Source organism: Passer montanus, unplaced genomic scaffold, assembly GCF_014805655.1.
Source record: "Passer montanus isolate IOZ18808 unplaced genomic scaffold, ASM1480565v1 scaffold63, whole genome shotgun sequence".
Classification (NCBI taxonomy): Eukaryota; Metazoa; Chordata; class Aves; order Passeriformes; family Passeridae; genus Passer; species Passer montanus.
In genome coordinates, this window is record NW_024371371.1 from 2,000,946 (window position 1) to 2,021,129 (window position 20,184).

The 20,184-nt window shown below is 39.5% G+C and overlaps 1 protein-coding gene across 1 annotated transcript in view; it reads right to left on the reverse strand.

Annotated features, from left to right (window-relative positions):
• Window positions 1-18,811, reverse strand: part of ARHGEF4 (Rho guanine nucleotide exchange factor 4) — a 219,940-nt gene extending 201,129 nt beyond the window's left edge. Inside the window, exons 1-2 of the mRNA XM_039728062.1 lie at window positions 18,686-18,811; window positions 4,698-4,733 (exon numbers count right to left, since the gene is read on the reverse strand). Coding sequence (XP_039583996.1) covers window positions 4,698-4,733; window positions 18,686-18,778 — 129 coding nt within the window. The 5' untranslated portion in view covers window positions 18,779-18,811. The remainder of the gene's footprint in view (window positions 1-4,697; window positions 4,734-18,685) is intronic.
• Window positions 18,812-20,184: the final 1,373 nt, after the last annotated feature.

Genomic DNA, 20,184 nt, shown 5'->3' on the forward strand with positions numbered 1-20,184 from the left:
CATAATTTATAGAGAGTTAGGACAGCATTATCTTTTGGGTTTTGTTCTTTATCATAAAAAAATTGCAAAGCAACAAATGCTTTTTTATCATTCTCTTTTCCTCATTGCAAAGGATGTGGTTAGTAATCTTCTAAGTGCTGCTTTACCCTGAAAGTTTAATCAAGTTATCAGAAAACTAAAAGTGAATGTATTACACACCAATGTCATGTTAAAATTAAATTTGACCAATGAAACAAACTCATTCTCTTGACTGCAGAGCAAATACCTGAGAAGTATAATCACTGCATGGCAACAATTCCACCTGTTGTGAACTGAGATGCACATACCACCTCTGCACTCTTTCTACAACAGTCTTTGAAGTACCAGGATGAAAGCAAGTTCTAACTGCAGACAAATGAACCCAGATTCTCCCTTTGTTTGCAGAGCATGCACTGACAGCAAACAGAGAATTACCAACACTACACTTCATCAACTCAGGAGAAAATACTTGGCACAACTTCAAAATGGAAGAAAACAAGGATCTGTAGCACCTTTGTTATCATAATTCAGGTTACAAACACACAAGGCAGATTATTTAGTGGGCCTTTTTAGTAGTATTTAATCAAAGAGAGTGTCTGGTAATGCAGGACAAGAGCTCATCTCTATCTACTAGAAATAGATTTCACTTATAATGGGAAATGCTGTCTTTTGCACTAACAGTTGGCACAGCCCACTGCCTGGGGGCAGTGATTACAGAAAATACTTTCTGCCCAGTCCTTTTGAAGGTGAGTACAGAACAGTGTCAGGGCATGTAACAGTATGTTGCATACAACATCCCTGCTACGAAAGTCTGGCCTTACACACAATTCTGGTTGTTGGAGTTTTATTTCTTACAGGCAGTAATATATTAAGGCTTTTTATGGAGTTCTATAAGAAAATGGGGTCCATATGTGTTCAGGGACTGCAGCTATCTCCAGTATGAACTGAATCACTTGTTCAAACCTACACCACAACAGTCTGAAGTATGCAGACTGCCACTGGCCTACAGCTGCTCTGAGAATCCACATGGCCCAAAATATCAGCCATTACTTCACATCTGTTTGAGGGAAGCATTTTAAAAAAATTTAAGTATAACACTATTGCCAGTGTTAAAGTTTTCTTGATCTTTCAAATTTTTTTTTACACTCATGAATTCCAGAGGATGCTTCATTTGCTACACTTAATATACAAAGTCGTGCTCTGCACTTGCCACTAGTGGAGGTCAGTCCTACAGTTATTTAGTCTTCATGGCCACAATGACATTGGACCTTACAAAAAGTCTTTACATGGCTAACCTCTGTGTTCTCCTTCCACATTTGCTGCCAGGACAGAAACACACACTTATTCTCCACTAAATAAATCATGCTTGAAACAAATGTGGGGTTCGCATGTTTAACATTGTACATTGTCTGTCATCATTATGAAATCTTTCTTTTCTATCACTTTGAATGTCTGTGCAGGTTCTAGGTATAATCAGCATAATGAAGAATCCAGAAGGAAAAATGTGAGTGTATTACAATTACATTTTACTTGCCAAACACAAAAGATGGCTTCAGGGGCATTTCATGTCTCTTTGGAGATGTTTCATACAATTTTTCACAGAGAGGTCACTACTCTTTAACCCACAGGCTGTTACTGCAGCCCCAAGAGAGCTCTGGTTCCCTAAACACTCACTATCCTAAAGCACAATTGGAAAGGAGATACAGGACAGATATTCTACTATATCACATAGATTTGCTGGTGATTGGTGTGAACAGTTTGGTCCCCAAAAGCTGACTTTGCTCCATCAGAAGCAAAAGCTAGAAACACATTCCATTCAGTATTTCCCTCTAGCACTGCAGTGATTGCTACAGGATCATGTAAATATAAATGGGGCAGGAAGGTTCTGCCAAATAGAAGAATAGGAACTGTAGGCTCTGTTAAGATTTCCTTTGTAATACACTGATAATATTCTCTAACCATGGCATAATATTAGCCCTTCACCTCACCCTTTAAGTATATCTCAGGTGTTTTAAAGATAGCTGAAAGACAAACTGGATGTAAATGTCATTGGTTCCAAACTTACTACAAAACCATGTCTCTGGGATCTTCTCCCTTTAGCAGCAACACAGCCTTTTTACAGACAATAGCCAAAACACTGATTAATGACAAAGAGCTGACAACTAACACCAAAATGAAAGTACTTCCTGAGAAAAAGGATGGCATGTGGAGTCACTCTTCTGCGGTGCCAGGGACAGCTCCCTCTCTGTCAGCTGAGGAACAGTTTCTCCCTTGTCCACTTTAACCCCTTAATTATGACTAAACAAAGCTTCTCTGGCAGTCAGGCAGGTCCATTGTGTCACATGCCTTGTTCAGGAAGATGGGGAGCTGACGGGAAATCCCCTTGGCTAAACAAACCCCAGTTAATGACAACTTGCCATATTTCCATATGTCTGTCATGATCTCTCTGGTTTGTATCAGGGGACAGCACCAGCTTGCTGGCATTGGTCCCAGTGCTGGCTGCTGAACAAACCCTTGGAGACATGGGCTAAATCATCAGCATCTGACAAACCACAGCCACTCTGGCAGAAGAACCCAGACACAGCAGTGCAAGGTACTGACCAGGTGTGGCCCAGGTGTTGTTCCATCAACAGTGAACCTGCCAGCCACTACAGGAGCATTCAGTACCAAGCCAGAAGCAGAGAGCAGCCTGCTCCCCATGCAGCAACAGCTCCTCCCTCAGCGCTCACAAACGCTCACCTTCCCTGCTTTAGTAACTCCCACTGTGCTTTGACTTGCATTGTTGACCCTACTCCTGTTCAGACAGAGGTGTCTGCATTGGATTTAGTGATGCCTCAAATACAAACTAAGAAGAGACAAGCAGGATAAAGCTTGAGAGTAGTGACTTTCAATCTCCTCATTACAAACAGGAAGCTGGACAATTAATTACTACGCATTAACTGTAAGCACAATTCTTCTACTAATGCAGGCAGTTTGCAACACAGTGCAGTTTCTGCTCTTTGGAAAGGGCACTGATTTGAACTGAACAGTGTCATGGAGATAGGAATACAATTCTTTTGTGCCAAAGATCTTTCTTTTACCCTTCTGGCTCTTAGCTCCACCTGTCCACTCCCCTCCTTTGAGACCTCTGGCCTTGTCTTTTTGCTCTGTGATCTCTGTTGTGATTGTTATTGTTATATTTATAATTAAAGTAAGCAAATCAAACTATTCCTTCAGTAATTATTTTGTATCAGCCTATACACCTGGACTCTATTACTCCTAATGAATTCAAGTGTGTAGACTTGCAGATTTATTTCACAGTTCTCTACTACTGTATTAATGACTGAATACAGCCTTAACTGCACAATTCACATTTAAAAGAGAGATTTTGATATGATTTTTACCAAACTCACTTTCAGGTAATAGGCAGGCCATACAAGCCTCACTGGCCTCCTTTCTTGTGTTAGAAAAGAGGAATTTGGTGTGATTTGAGCAGTGCACACCAGCAAATAGGGGTGTGTGCCATGTTTTTACATTTCCATGAGTTTCCCTGTTCATTTACTCTTGAATAGCGTGGTATAGGAAATCATGGCTCTCCCCTTCCACACAAGAGGGCAGACAGGTCACCTACAGCTGTGCAAAATATGTGGGTTTTTTCCTTTGGTCACAGCAAACCAAGGCTTAGTGCAACCTGCCTGAGTCAAATACAATTAATGCTTAAAGTGCCACAGCTTGCAATCATTAAAAGTATCCCAGAAATTAAAAGTACAAAACTGGCATAAACAAAAATCTGGCAGGGAGGAAATCACCTTCTTTTGAAAGACTGTTTTGACATCTGAGGACAACCATTCAGATCCTGAATGGGAACCGCATTTCTATCCCAGCACTCTTTCCTCTTGAGAGCCTGGAATGGGGGTGGAGAGGAGTTACGGGCAAGAGACTGAAAAGTGACACCCAGGGGGAGTAACCTTCCAGAGATAATCAATGGCTTCGCAATGAGCAGCCAGCCCTACTGAATATTGATTAGGCAGAGCTGGCAAGCTCTGCTCCGGCGAGGTCAGCACTCCTGCCAGCTGCCTTGTGTGAGCACAAAGGGAGCCTCAGCAAAAGGCAAATTGTAAATGGCAGGTTTTATGTGAGAGGCACCATTCAGGCCTCCAGCAGGAGAAAAAACCCAGAAGTATGGTCACTGCCTGAGCAGGCAGAAGGCAGCAGCAGTCCTGCTAACTTCTGTTATTACACTGTGCAATTCCAGCTTTACCTGAATAAAGCTTTTTAAAAATTATCCCTTGCCAATATACAAGATACCACGAGCTGCCACAGGTTTCTCTTCCCTTAAGGTTTCACAGACATGTGAAAGGGGGTGCTTTCACAGACACCTGCCCTCAGAAGCTTTGCCCAGTATTACACCTCAGTATATGCCAGGTATGAGTGCATATTTCAAGGTGATACCATATCTGGCCTAGGCCAGCTCTGAGCACACCTCATGCCCTTGAAGGAGCACAGCTGTGTGTTAGCACTGCATCCCTCTCACAGCACAATCTGTTCTTACTGTCCCATTCAGTATTGAAGATTTTAGCTCTTCAGTATTTTTTAAAATATAAATAGTTAGATATTTTATTATAACATCCATTGGTCAATATATATATAACATATACAGCTATTAAGATTAGTTATTAGTGACTAAGAGGATATCCTACCTTTTTAGAAGCAGACAGTCTTTTCTCATAGGCTTTCTGTGGAAAGAGAAAGTGTGACAGTCAGGAAAAAGAGACCTGGAAACTGTATTCTTTAAAACAAAACAAAACAAAAAAACCAAAACCAAAACTTTAAAAAATAAAATGGAAATAAGGATAAAAAAGAAGAAGAAAAGAAAAAAGTTCCAGTTTCTGCCTGGTGTAACTCATCTGACTTCAGTGGGATTGTCCCAGAGCAGATTCGTCCCTCTGTCCTTGCCAAAAAGAAAACAACAGGAGCCAGCCAAAGGCATCTGCTTTTGCATTTCCTCAGTGAATCCATTCATTATACTCTCCTGATAGAGAAGTTGTAAACAAAGGCACTTCATGATGCTGCATCGTGCTATCCATAATTACACTGTATGTGCTTCATCAGCAGACATGCTTCAGGGCACACTGCAAAAGCTTTTTATGCATTCAGGACTCTTTCTGAGAGGGTGGGTCAAAATGAAGACAAAACAAGCTAACAGTTAAAACAGAAAAGGAAAACCTAACTTAACCTAAGCAGTTACTTACAGAGGAGCTCAGTGTAAGAGGGAGGAGAGAAAACTATCTATACACACTGGAAAAAAAAAGATGGGAGCAGAATTCCTGCCCACTAGTACCCCAGTTAGTATGTGTGCTTTAATATTCTCTCCATTTCTCTTTAAGATCACACACCCTCTAAAACATGTTTTAATAATCATGTTAAGTGGTGCTCCCATGTGAAAACTTCACTCTGGATGGGGATTCAAAAGAATTTTTTAAAACAAAAAGCTCCATTTGGAAGGTCTCTGAGGCTAACTTCTTGTAAATGGCCAACCATCTCTGACTTCACAGTGATATAAGTCAGTTGTAACTCCCTAAATTGTGAGCATTACAGAACTCTAGTGTCAGATCATAAGTGAGTCCTAAACACTTTATTGCTTAGTAAATCAGCTTAAAGTGCTTGGCAGTACCTGGTGCAAGTCATTCTCTGAGAAAAAATCTGTTTATCTCTTAAGAACTAACACTGTCTTAGATGTAATTAAGTCCAGAAGAATATAACATTTCTGCTGAGAATTTTGCTTTTAGAAGAATCTGCCACCAGAACATGTGTAATCCACACCCTGAATAGAAGTATTTATATCTGAAAAGAAGAACTTGGAAAAAAGAAATTCTTTAAGACAATCAACACCCAGGTGGGTAAGGGAGGTAGGCATTCAAGTGCTGGAAGCTGGTCTGGAAAGAAAAGCACAAACAGAGGTAGCAAGCAAAGGTGAACAGAGGCTGGTAGAGAGGCAGAGTGTTGTAGTAAATTCTACCTTGTACCTATATGTGCCTACATGCACATATAATCTATGTTGCTGCTAAGGTTTGTTTAGGTTCTAATAGAAGTCATTTTTGGAAGTGAAAAGATGTAATAGAAGTTGACCTGTATCAAAACACACTAAAAATAGCACTTAACAATGTCAAATTGCTTTGAATGCTAGATTTCACTGTGGACAAAACAGCTTCAAAGTGCATACATCAAGACCACATTTGGATAGTTTAACAGCACACTGAAAGGTTTCTAAACTGCAATCCTAGTTCTAAAACTGTATTCCATATCCAAAGTTCGCCTCTATTATTGTCAGTTATGATAGAGGTAGAGACCATAAAAGGGAAAATTCGGGCAGCTCTTTTCTGCATGCTTGTTGCATAAAGATTAAAAACTATCAGGCTTGTGTCACTTGAAGCGTGTTCACAGATGAATAATTGCAGCTAAACAGTAGCACCTTCCTCTAGAAATGGCTGGATATCCACGTTCTTGGCCACTGCTCAAGGGACAATGGATGCAATATATAAGGAAGCAGCCAGTGACAAGTGCGTACAGGTGACAGGGGAAGTAACCTAGCCACTTCTCACTAGAAAAGACAAAAGCTGCTTCTCTTGGGCCCTTAGCATCTTAGAGCATATCCCAAGAATTCTCTAAGAGGAGCTGGCTCTGAAAAGAGTGATTACATGGCAACTCTTTAAAACCTTGCCATAAGAGCTGCAGAGTTACTCCTCATGTAATTATATAGAAGTTGCTGGCACTTATTTCCCAGTCATCTTATTCATGAACTTGCCCTTCACAGAGAAGAAAAGGAAGCCAGTAAAATACCTGAACAGACTGAACCATGTCAGAAAACTCTCAGCTAAAGCTTAGTCATTCCATACAAATTCAGAAAGACTGGAGACTTGTTTAGCTGGAGTTTCAAGGTTGTTCAAGTCAGTGTAACAAAGAGGAAAGGATACCTTATCTCACAAAATAATGCACTACTACTTGGCAGCAAAATATAGTCACTCCATAACAGGTTTTGTAAAAGTCCTCTAAGCATTTATAACAATTATTTACTGTATTAATAACTGTTAATAATATCTTATCTAGCTATTCAAATCTACAGATGTTCAGGTCTTTAACACAGACAGGACCAGCACTTGCTCATTGTGGATTACCAAAGGTTTGACCCTACCATCATGGTAGGTATCCTTGTTGTGGCTACTGGCACAAAGAAAGCCCTAAGACCTGCAGGAACCAACTTCTGGCTTCTATGAGAAATTTTCCCCAGACCCTGCACTACACAGAATAGAACTGAAAAAACTTTTAGACTTATCTGAAGGAATCTACTTCTACTTCAAAAAGTCTTTACAGATAAATATTTGAAAAATCCCTAGTAATTCCTAGTCAATGAGCACCCTTTGGAATTATTTTGGCTTTCACCAGGAAGAAGTCTGTTCTGAAGAAAACTCCCTGTGGAAAACTGGGTGAGATGCACGTTACCCCTTCAACTCTGAAGTTTAGACATAAGGATGTTTATAATGAACCTCTAGCTGAGCTGGAGCCCAAGGCACCCATCCAGGACAAGTACACAACGCTCACCATTTCTGTGAAAAACCAATGAGAAGGGCAGTGGACACCATCCACAGGGCTTTGAGCCACAGCTTCCCTCTGGGCAAGCCTAGCTCTGGGCTGCAAAGAAGGCTGAAACACAGAGCTACATGTGGCCAGAAGTGCTGTATTTCAAGTGACTTGGGATCAAATCCATCCTGATTTGCACCCAAACCACATATAATTTCAGACTTGCAACTTAGCCAAATGTTGCTGAAGGGTTCACAAACTTTAGTGAACTTGGCTTGAACTTTGCATTGGAAAGGAAAAAGTAAAATAAAACTTTCAAGTTGAAGGTTCTGCCTTAAGTAATTTTGCCCATCTCCAATACTGATGCCTTATAAAAATACAGTTGATGTTCTATTCTAAACAATTATCCCAAACCCCATTCCTTATACACATTTTCCCAGGTTTCTTTTTCTGTATGGACCTTTCCTACTTCATGGGTTTCAGAGAAAATATGATCTTTAAGATGAGGATGAAGATCCTCAGCTACAGTAATACTGTAGGCTATGTATAATCCTTCACTCACAGGAGTAAAACCCCTGCATCCCAAAAAGCTCACTTAAGTAATGATAATATGATAACATTCTTTAAGATTTTCCAAGGCCAAATGAAAAGCTGATTTCTCTTTTTAAAGAAGGATGGAAAATAATATAATAGGAGAACTTGGAAAATGGATCATGGCCCTGTCAGTGGTAGTAAATCCAACCTTAGGGTCACAGATTCCATTATGTGCCTTTATTTATTAGTCTGAGATATAGGTATAGATAAATATAGATGCACAGCAGCTTGCTGCACACCAAGGTCATGGCACCCTTTGACTCTTCCTAGAAGCAAGTGCACCACTGTTTCTCTGAAGTGCATGTTCTTCTCAGTGAGGTTGTTTCCCTCAGTTTCAGCCTCCATTTTTAACACATTCATACAAAACCTCTCTCTTAGAACAGGCACTACAGGTCTGGGGAGCTTCAGGATAAACTGCAAAGGGGTTCATGAAAAGGAGAAGAAGATCTGTAACTAAAGGTAACTCTTGAAGCTACACCTGTTCAAATAAACAGATTTTAATTTAAAGCTTAATTAGTTTATCCCTGAACAATGAACTTTCCTGAAATTTGTTCTAAAATAGCCTTCAACACTATCTACTTTTCTCCATGCTCAATTTTAGCCTGTTCTTTCAGCTTGTTTCTTTTTTATAAAGAACTACCATTTTTATAGTGGCAGTTGTAAACCGTTTAAAAAAACAGCTTCAGAAACCTAGCTCTGATATTCTAAAAATAAAACAAACAAAGAAAAAAGCACTACTAATGTCTTCTAAACAATTTCATATCATCAAGGATCACATATTTGAAAACAAATTAAGTTATCAGATTTCTGAAGAATGCATTTTTGATTTTGCACACTTTATAGAGATAAGCCATTGCGTAGTCACTTGAGTTTTGTACTTAACCTGAAGAACTGGCAAATAAAAATAGTTCCTGCCTCTAAAGTTGTCTTTTTCCTGTGATGATAATTCACTCTTGGTGATGCTCAGAAAAAGAGCAAAGCAATATCAGGATCAAACCCAACATGTAAATAAACCTGAGGCACCAGGGTTTCTCCTTCGATCTACTGAGACAGAGACTTCTCTCTGATAATTTAACAGAACAGTTCCTGAATCTTTTCACAGCTGCTGTTTATTTTTCAACACAGGTCCTGACCTTGTCCAGGTAGGTTTGGTTTTCTTGGAAAGACTTTCTGAATGAAAATGTGGTATAGTCCCATGCTTTTGGGGCAATGACAGTGAAAGGAAGTTCCAGCTGACCAATATTTGCACCTGTTTCTGCCCTGCTTGTGGGACTGTGCTCTGAAACATGGCACTTCCACAGAAGTGAAAACTTACTGGGCCAAGTGACGTAGAAATTAGGTTTCCAGATGTGTGTACTCCTTGACTTGTGTGACTTGCTAAGAGTTGTGTTGCTACAAGTGTGGGTGGGTGGAAGAAATGGACTAATAAACAAGCAATTAGAGGCTGGAACTGCTCAAGTCATGAGCACCACCAAAAAAAGCACTTAAAAACCAAAAACATTTGCGTAAGCTTCTCAGCAACCATGTTTTTATAACACAACTCTAAAATAAATATAATATGAAAACTTAAATGTTTCATTAATTTTGGATGGTTTAAACTTACAAATTGCAGGTGTTGTTCAAATTTAACTTTCTGTTGCATGCTAATGAGCAGGCCATTTCCCCTTCCACCTGCTCTTTGTAATGCAGTGATAGCTGCAGGCTGCTGCCCAAATCAGAGACTTGCTGTGCAAGGCATACAGGCACATCCTTCCTCTCCAAGAAATGTTTATGTGCTGGTGGAAATGAGCAAGTTTGCCCTTAAAATCACGAAGTGATGCAGAAATGAAGCAGTTTATCCAAGGCCCTGTTGGAAGCTTGAAGCAGGAACAGGAGTGAACCCAAATCTTCAGTGTGCTCACGCAGGATTGTGCACATTTCTCAGTCTAGAAAGGATGAACTCCTCTGAACTGAATCTGTACATTTGGATTGAGCACACATGGGAAGACAGTGCTGTGGAATGGACAGCAATGCACAACAGTCTGTGCTTCCAGAGATCAGGGTTTGGACACACATTGGCTCCAGCCACACTGCTGCTCCCCTGGGGATCCATGTTAGTGGTCCCTGACACAAAATAAACATCACTCTGCACGGGACTTCTGAGCCCAGGACCATGGAGCCAAAGGTTCTCTTTGGACTGACAGAGGCCTGGAAGCAAACAGGATCAAAAGAGCACATCCATGGAAATAAAGATGTACGCAGAGCCCTGGATTCAGCAATATTGGAAATTCTGTGAGATCACACTGAGATCACGTTTTTTAAAATCAGTGCCACCCTGTGCTATCACCCTCACAATTCAACAGGCAGTTGTTGTCTTCAGAGAGTGGCAAACACTGATCTGATGGACAATGGGAAACCATTTATGACCAATACAGTTCCCAGGATTTCTTGTGTGCAGATTTGCCTGCTTCTAGCAGATAAAATGCAGATTTTTTTTCTCTCTCCTTTTTTTCCCCCCTTTTCCCCCCTTTCTGTCTCTCTCCCTGGTTTTGGGGGTTTTTTTAAGAGGTTTTCTCCTGGTTCCATTGCATTTTGCTGATGTCAGTCCCCTTGTACTTGCTCTCTGCTGGGCATCTTGGCCAGCTATTTATGTAGGAAGTGAAATGAAAGCCTGCACTTTTCTGATGAATACTGCTACACTCATGCATTTTGAATTTTTATTTGGGCTAAGCAAAGAAAAAAGTCAATCCAGCAGCTATTATAATCAGCATCTTTTACAAGCTGTTCCAAGCCCTAAAACACTTGAGAGATGATTGACAAGTCCAAGGATGAAAGACTCATTGTTTAGGAACTTTCCACTGCAAATTGGTATTTCAATTTTCCTGTGCAGTTACAGCACCTGAAAATGTGGGTTTTTTTAAAATCAGACCTTCATGCAGTCACATACCTCCAGGAGCTGGGAATTCAAGGGAAAAAATGCCAATCTGAAAACTTTAACTGGCAACATTATGAAAGTTACTGTCTCCTGAGCATTGACATTAGAATTTTTTGCACATTCTAGTTTTTCACCCACGCTCTTCTCACCACACCTTAAGGGCCTGGTCTCTCTTCCAGCAGGGAGAGACTGGCTACCAAACTGTACTGGGCTTGTCCATTGTGCTAATAGGATTATAGTAAATAATACCAAAAAACTCCTACTTATTCATATGGAAACAGCATTAATCCCTCCTGCCTGCCCCACCCCATAACTTTGTGTCTGAGCATGAAAGCTATCTGTCTGCTTTGGCAGCACAGAAGCATTCACAAAATGTTTTCCAAATACTAGGTTTTCTCCCCACCCCCAATTCTTTTCAGTTTAGCTCTGAAGGAACACATAAAGTATAGAAAAGACTATGACATTCTTTCCCATATAATTTTATCAAGGGCATTGATACTACTTTCTGAAGAATAATATCAAAAATAATTACCAGGAAAATGTAGAAAATACAGCAGGAGCCATAAAAAGCTGTATCTTTTATCCTGTTAATTTCCTGTCTCATACATGCCACCACAGTATGCTGTTAATCAGTTGATGAGGTTTTAGTAAACAACTCCGCAGCACATCTTACTAGCCAGCTTTCCCAGGTGCTGTGCAGGGCATAGATTCACACCACCTCCACTTTATAAGTGAATGTTATATTGACCTTGTCTGCCTTATCTGGCCTCACTTATATTAACAGAAAAAGTCAGCTGGAATGGCTAAAGAAAGCAGCAGTGTTGACTTCAGTTTACCTTAACACATCTGGACACTGAACCCTGTGGTTCAACGTGGTGGTGGCACATCCTGTGCCACTGCCCCTCTTGCAGAAGCAGAACCTGCTGGCAGAGTGTGGATCAGAGATTTTGCAGTGGTAAACCTGGATGGACATTGCTTGAAAAATTGCCTGTGAACTTGGGTCTGTGCTCAGAGCTTGCAGCTGTACTATGGTAAATAATTCCATCTGGTAAATAATTCCATCTGGGTTCCTCTATTAGCTGGAAGTTCTCTAAACCACAATGCTACAATCTCATCTGTTGCATTAAGACGGAAAAGGTGAGCTCCCAAGGTTTATCCTGCCATTTTCTTCTGCTAGAATCCAAATGACAGTCCACTTAAAATGACCATAATCAAAATTATCCCATCACTGTAATCTACAAGCAAATTCATTGGTTTCATCCAAAACCAAAGCCAAGAGCAAAAACAAAGCTAGAGAACAAAACATGCCTTTTACTAAGGGAAAAAATTGAATATATCTATTAATATTTAAAGCAAAGGGATAAAAGTTGCTTTTTTTTTGTTTGTTTTTAATTATGCATATTATTTTACAATATTTTTACAGAAACAAAGCAAAGGGATAAAAGTTGCTTTTGTTTGTTTGTTTGTTTTTAATTATGCATATTATTTTACAATATTTTTACAGAAATTTGAGGGTTGATGGCTCCACAAAGAATAGCCTTTTTGCACCTAGACACACTCTTTCTCAGTGCAAATGCAAGTTTCCAAAAAAAAAATCAAACTCCAGTATGTAAGAAGAATACTTTTGTTATTACTCAGAAATGGAAATTGCATTTCACTCCTTGCTCCAGAATGGTAGTGATCAACCTAACTTTTAAAACTGCCCTGCCCAAGCATTCTTGCTATCTGGAAGCACCTTATTAAAGGCTTTTAACAGCACAAATTCTTCCTTATTTGCCAATTTTCATCCAGATATGTAAATAATCACATTTGTAGCACCACATTTGAAGCATCAAGTGAGAAGTTTTATTTCTTTCCAACACCAGTTCTTCTTTTCTTCCAACACAAAACATCAGGAGGAGAAAAAAAATACAGCACCTTCTTAGATTTCTGTAATAATGAGACACTTTCTAGGAAGAGCATCAAATATTCCAGAGTGCACAAGAAGTGATTTGTTCTCAGTCATCTGCTTACAGGTTCTTAATCCACCCTGTGTACTCTGTTAGTCATGCAGGATTTCAGTCAAGTTTTTGAAGTTAATCAAGTCACAATTCAGCAAGAAAGTTCTGCTCTGATTCATGAGCTGCAGTGCTGCAGAAGCCTGCAGATTTGTTACAGGAACTGAACTTAAATTAACAGCATAAAGAAGATAATGCAGCTCTGATTCATGGTGTTTTTTGAGAACTGTGGTAGCTGAGAAAGGCTGTTCCACTGAAAAGTAGCTATTGAACACATTCTCCCATGTAAATGAAGGTGTGATAATTTTAAGAGAATGAGGATGCAAAAAAGGGATGTGGCTGGCTTTTGCAACAATAATTCCCCAGGTTTATAAGAATGCTTTGAAATCATTCTGCACATCAGCCTTTCACAGCCTGATTCTGAACACACTGCTTGTAGCCCAGAGCTGGATCCAGGAGATGGCTTGATGAATACTAAAGATACTGGAAAAATTTCAATTTCTGGCTTTTTGCAGTAGGGAAAGGAAGAAGTCAAAGTCCCCAGCACATGCTGAATGGTTTGCACTGCCCATGAAGAACTGAATCTCTGCCCAGAATGAGAAACCAAGCTGAACCAAGCTTGTTGTCAGGTTCAATACATTCCAATTTTCACTCTGATGTTTTCCATTTTCATTGCTTTGTCTCTCTACCACACTTAGCTCTACCCAGAACTGCAAGTACTATTCCAATATAAAACAGACTGTTTAAATATTTCTGGCCCAAAGGAATCCAGAAAATTAGAGCATAAATTAAAGGAAAACAGATTCAGAAATATTACTCCTAAACAAAATAAGCCCCATAGACCAGCTTATGATGTTTTAGGAGTTAAGTGTATCTAATCAGCCTGTTTGCCCTCAAAGCCTGACCCTGAATAAAATATTGGAAGTTTTGACCAAATAAGTGAAAGGAGGTTGATTTTTCTGGCTGAAAGTTTAAAAAGTCAGTGTTCCAAAGGGGAGGGAAGGGACTGTTTAAAGCTTTCTGCAAAACATCCCTTTTTAGTTCTCTCAAGTTGCACTTCTTAAAGCCACTTCTTGGCTTTTACTCTGAGGACTGAAGACAAACAGTAGGCTTCAGTGGAGTTCCATTATAGCCAAACAAAAAACACTTTACTGAGAAAACATGTATTTCTGCAAGCAGCTGACCCAACAGAGTCCTCTTTCCTACAGCTCTGCAGTTCTCCAGTGTGGAAATGGAAAAATTTTACAAAATTTCTGATGTTTGATAAGGGACAGTTTATGAAGGACTCTTTCCCTCAGGAGGAGCATTAGCTAAGTATATTTTCACTCCCTGACTGCCTACTTGTGAACTCTGCTAACTTCTGCCTCACTCAAATTTTGCTGAGATTGGCCAGAATGTTCAAAAGTTATTGGGAAGGAGTTAGAGATGCAGCAAGACCATGTAAGCATATCAATTAATAAAAACAAAACTAAAACCAACAACAAAACCAAGAAAAAATCCACGAAAAAGCCAAAACCGACCAAACAAACAAAACCACACGCACCTTGTAATTTCCAAAAAACACTTAAGGTAGCTGTAAAATAGCTGTGAAGGGAGTCAGCCAGGTCCCCTCACAGAATTCTTGGTCCAAGTATGATCAATCCACTGGTTAAACCCCTGCCCCAGACTCTGCATATCAAGGTCCAGCTCCTTCCTCTCTCAAAATCTTCCTGTGACTGTAATAAATCATGTTGAAAAAGAACTCAAAAAGATAGAGCAACCTCAAATTTGGTTTTCCACACCAAACATTCTCATTAGTTAAATGTTCTGACAGAGTACATGGAGAGTATTACAACCAGAGTAGCAGCATGTTTGGCAGGCAACAATTGCATCTAACCACTACAAAAATTGTTACAAGAAGACATATCTAATAGTCTTCTTCCCTTCACTGGACCATTTTCTTTAGGGGCTGTCCTTTGGAGTCCAGAGGAAACCCTCTCCTGAAGAAACCACCCATGTCTTAGAGCTTCCAACCTGTTGGTGTGAAAACCCAAGTGTCACCTCCAGAAGTGGCCACACTTTCACTGATGATCTTTTAGAGGTCAGCACCTAAGAAAGGGGCAATAATTACCTCCCTGCACCCTTTTTTCCTCAAAGGGGTGCCAGAAGAAGGCAGGTAGTGCCCCAAAACTTCCTTGTGATCACAGACTAATACCTAGAAAATTCATTCATATTATAGGAAAACCAGATTTCCTCTTTTCCCTTGGAGGGGATTCATCCCATACTGTTGCACAGGCTGATCTTACCATTGCCCATAATTACAGAAGATAGTCCACCTCTACAATGTTTATAATCAGAAGGAAAAAAAATCAAAATAAATTAAGAAATAAAAGCAAACAAATTTTCATTCTTCTTTACAGATAATGAGCTGAGCCAAGGACAGCAAGATTATGAACACAGAGTGATACATCTATTGAATAGCAAAGAGTTAAGCCCCTGTGCCCTAAACTATAAGAAAGTGATTTAATCTTTTAAATTTAAATTTAATTCTCATGCATTACATGGCATTTAGAAGTTCATAGCAAGAGCAGTTGGAAGCTCTGTAGAACCCAGTACTCAAAAATACAGAGACAAGACACAAAATTGAATTATAGATTTGTCTTACCATTATTTTACCTTTTGTACAGATTTCAGACTTAAAAAATTACCAGGTGAGCTGACAGAAAATGCTTAAGGTGTAGTAAATAACAGGGAAATCACCAGCTGGTTTTGATATTCAGAGGTACAGAATATTACTGAAATTTAGTAAATTATTAAAACAGAGAATCAATTCAACTAAATTTGTGCTAAATCTGAATTAAAGAAAGATTTAAAGCCTCTTTCCTCATCCCCACAAGTCATGGTGACCTCTGAAAATGGAAGCCTCCCTCAGGGAATCACAAGTGGGAAATTTCCCAGATGTCAGTCTACAAAGATGCTTCTTGAACTCTGACAGGCTGATTGCACGTGTTCCCATGACACATTGGTGGAATTTGATTCTTTTGTAACTAAACTTCATGTCAAACTGCTTGAGCACACACTCAGAGTGGTTTCTCACCTGCTAAACAGAGTCTCTCCTCATTCTGTCCATGTTAATTTACAGAAGGGTGAGCTCCCCTGACACAAAGGACACAAAATTCTTTCTGGGGGAGCATTGATCAGGAGTTATAGGGAGTCACTGATATTTTCCAAGCCATGAGCACCTGGGGCCCTGTCTGTAGCCAAGAGCTGGAAACATTTGGATGTACAGGAGATACACACAAGCTGTCACAAAGGGTGCCTCTGTAACACAGCAGCACCATTTCAGTGCTGCTGGCCTTCCCTCCCCTCCCACTAGAGCAGGATTGCTGGGTTCTGCCAAGTTGCAGAACCTGAGAAAAAGAAACACTGTGCTGTTTTTGTTCTTGTGAAGGGGAAGGAGAAAAAAATTAGCACTTTTTGAATGGATTAGGACTTGGAAGATGTTTAAGTCATGGAAGAGTGTCAGGAAATAAGACAGTGGGGTCTCAAATCCAAATGGTCTTTAAGAAAGCTCAACAAGAAAGAAGCATTAGTAAATTAGAGGTTTAGTTACCCTCTTGCTTAGCCAGGGCATTGTAAGGTTCCCACAAAGCTTTCTGAAGACATTTGTGATTTTAACAGAAGCTACACTACCTCTCCTCACTCTACTTTATAGTAGTATGAATTGTTTCTTCCCAACTTGAACAACTTAAATGCACCATGCAAATATAAGGCCGTATGGAAGTACATAAAATCACAGACAGAAACATCTCTTCTAGTTTACGTACTTTCAAAATTCTTCCTGTTGTCTTAGAAACTATCCTCAAATAACTGGAACAACCATTTATCCTACAGGATAACTCATGCACGTTGTGCAAAGCCATTGTGTGCAGACCACTCAACATTTTGTGCACACTTCACAATTAATACACAAAAAAATCTCTGCACAAAGATTGAGCCCTGGGGACTGAAACTGTTGCACACACACACCCAGAGCAACTACTAGGTTTGTAGCCACAAATGAGGTTCTGCCTCTTTCCTTAATGTAAATATGGCTCTTAAAACCTACAAACTCAGTGGTTGCAAATAGTTCAAACCACAAGAGAACCAATCAAATGAATCAGCAACCAGACAAGGTGCAACCTTCCCCAGCCTGGATCAGCACTCCTCAAAACCATCAGGAAGTGTGTGCTGACCAGGACTCTGCCTCACAGGTTGGCTCTGGCATCTGCCCTAGGGCTGTTTACTCCACCCCCATCGCTGTGTGGATTCCCATCTCGTTTCAGTCAGCCTCACAAAAGATCCCTGCAGAAAAAACACCAGAAATAGTCCTATGAAAGGGTCTCTATCTGCCCCCTAATGCAAGCAATTGGCACCACAGAATAAATGCTACATACAGACAAGAGCAAAGACACTATAAATATGGAATATGTGTGGAAACAAAGTTCTCTAGCAATCTAACACATAACACTGTTAGTAGTGTTCAGTTCATATTGATGTTATATTTGTGTATATATTTGCTATATTTTACAGCTATGCTGTCAAAAAACCTGATGTAGCTACTGCCCCAAAGCTGCCATGCACACAGAAGAGAGGGCTTGCTGCTAAAGAGGCACCACCTGGTCCTGCTCCTGTGGTCTCCACCCCATCATCATCATGGATCTCCGCTGTCATACACTTCTGAAGAAAAACCAACCAGTAAATGTTGCCTTGACATTTGTTTTGATCTGTATGGTGATCTGCCCATCAACTAAATGTCTACCGCAGTAAGATCTGAATGCAGAAACAGAGAAACAAAGACCTATTACACATTCTAAATTTACTAATACAGCCTTGTTACACCATTGGAAGCAGCAGCATTTGAAGCTCAAATATCTCAGTACCTCCCTGCTTAAACCTGAAACCTTAAATCATATCACTTTTGTAGAATTCAATGTTTCTCTGCTTGGATCTGAGCAATACAATAGCTTTCTGCAAGGAATTGAATAGAATGAACTATAGCATTTATACCTGTTCCATTGCCTTGTTGCTTCCCTATTTACTAATATATTAAGCAAAAGTATTTTTACTAGATGTGGCCAGATCAAATTTAAAATAAGCTCCACCACAACTTCAAAAACTCCATTATATTTGACAAAAATGTTCCAAACCCCCACCCAATTCTTTACTTTTATAAGGTTCACATTTTCAAAGTTAAAATACATTCCAGTGCTCATCCAACAATAGATTAATGTAAATCAGCGAAGAGCATGACAAGAAATTGCACCTAGAAATTAATCTAAAATCATCTTGAAACACTTACAATTATGTAATAATATACAGAGATAAACTGGCTAGCAATTACTAATGTATTGCTTTGTGTAGTACTCCATGAGTAGCCCCTACAAGTTTTCCCTTGTTGGATCTCCTGTTCCAGGGTACAATATCAATATTTACAAAGCTCCTGCTACTAATAAACCATGAAAGACACTGTATGATACATAGTAATGAATTGTCAAATCCTTCAGCAGAGATTTTCATCAATTTGTATTTTAAGCACATAAGAAGTTAACTAAAAATATCACAGACTTGTACTAAAATTTCTTACCTTGCAGAGTTTCAACAACAGCCAGCATATCAGGTACACTGTCTGAGTGAGTTTCACTCTCATATATTGCTCAGGCAAACAGGTAAGGTACATTTGTCCCAAATCCAGCTCTTCAACAGCACTACTGCCAGCATTATTAATATCTTCTTTCCCACCCTCTTGTCTTCCTTTCTCATCTTCTGCTGGTGAATCCAAACATCTATTGAACTCCATTTTAAAAACGTCTGTTGTGTCACACCCCCAGGCCCCCCTCCTTCTCCACAAAGCCTTGATCTTTCCAGAGACAACTCAGGAAAGTTTTAATTTCATATCAATAATGATATTCCCTGATCTTCCACAAGTATGTAGCTTTGTCTTTAAGCCAACCCTGAAAGTTCAGGCTGTGGTAGAATAAACTTTCTTTAAACTGTCTTGGCTTTTTGCCTTTTTCTTATTAAACAACCTCTTGCAAATGTGTGTACAGCTACAAGACAAATATAGCACCAGCTAGCCGTGTCATACAGCACAAGAATACTCCTGCTGTTGCCAAGAGAGGAGAGAAAGATCCCATTTATTTAAAGAGCAAGTCCTCAGCATCAGGACTTCAGTTCATTTTTTCATCAGAAAATGAAAAATCTGTCATCTTTGAAAACTTTTTTTTGTCAGCTGTGTTTCCTCACAACAAATCCCAATTCTGTAAAAAAAAAAAAATATGTTCTTACAGAGGAGGGTTTTTAATTCCAGAGTCTTCCAGCCACAGTAATTCATTGTTTGTGATATCACAGATGCCAAGCTTGTGAAGACTGCAACTTTCAAAAGAAAAATGAGGTCTTGCAGATGGATTGCAGCCAAGACATTCTGAAATAATGAACAGGCCTTCCATAGGCCAAAACATGAAAAAAATATGCAAGAGATCAACTAAGTAATTTTTAGTTAAACATTAAGCAGCACATCTCTTCCTTATGACAGCTCAAACTTGCACATTAAGAAAAATTTCAAAGACCTTTTAGCCTACTCTTAGTGACAGTTAGAAAAGACCTAAAGATTTAGGTTTAGCTGTTTCAATTATGAAAATTCAACAGCATCAGTATCTAAAAGGCATTATTTTAATGAATAGGATTAACTTGACTGGTATGCAAAAACTTTACACTTACACTTTCTACAAATCATTTCCCCCACCACAGAGAGGAGTAGAGACATCAGTGTGGTTTGCTGAAGAATTAATCAAGAGTTCCAGAATCTTGGAACATTGCCCTTTTTAACATATAGAGGATCTAACACCCAAAGGTTCCAACCTCTTTAACCACCTTCAAGCATCTCATGGCAGTTATTCCTTAAATGCTTACCATCCAATTTTACAATCTTTAATCACATTAAACACCACCTTGACCTAATCTCAGTGTCTTTAATAGGGCTTCCTGTGTCATACATGTTATTATTAGAATGGGTGTTTCAGAAAACAAAAGGTAAAAACAAAATTGCTAGACACCCATATACAGTCTGTCCACAAGTAACAGCAA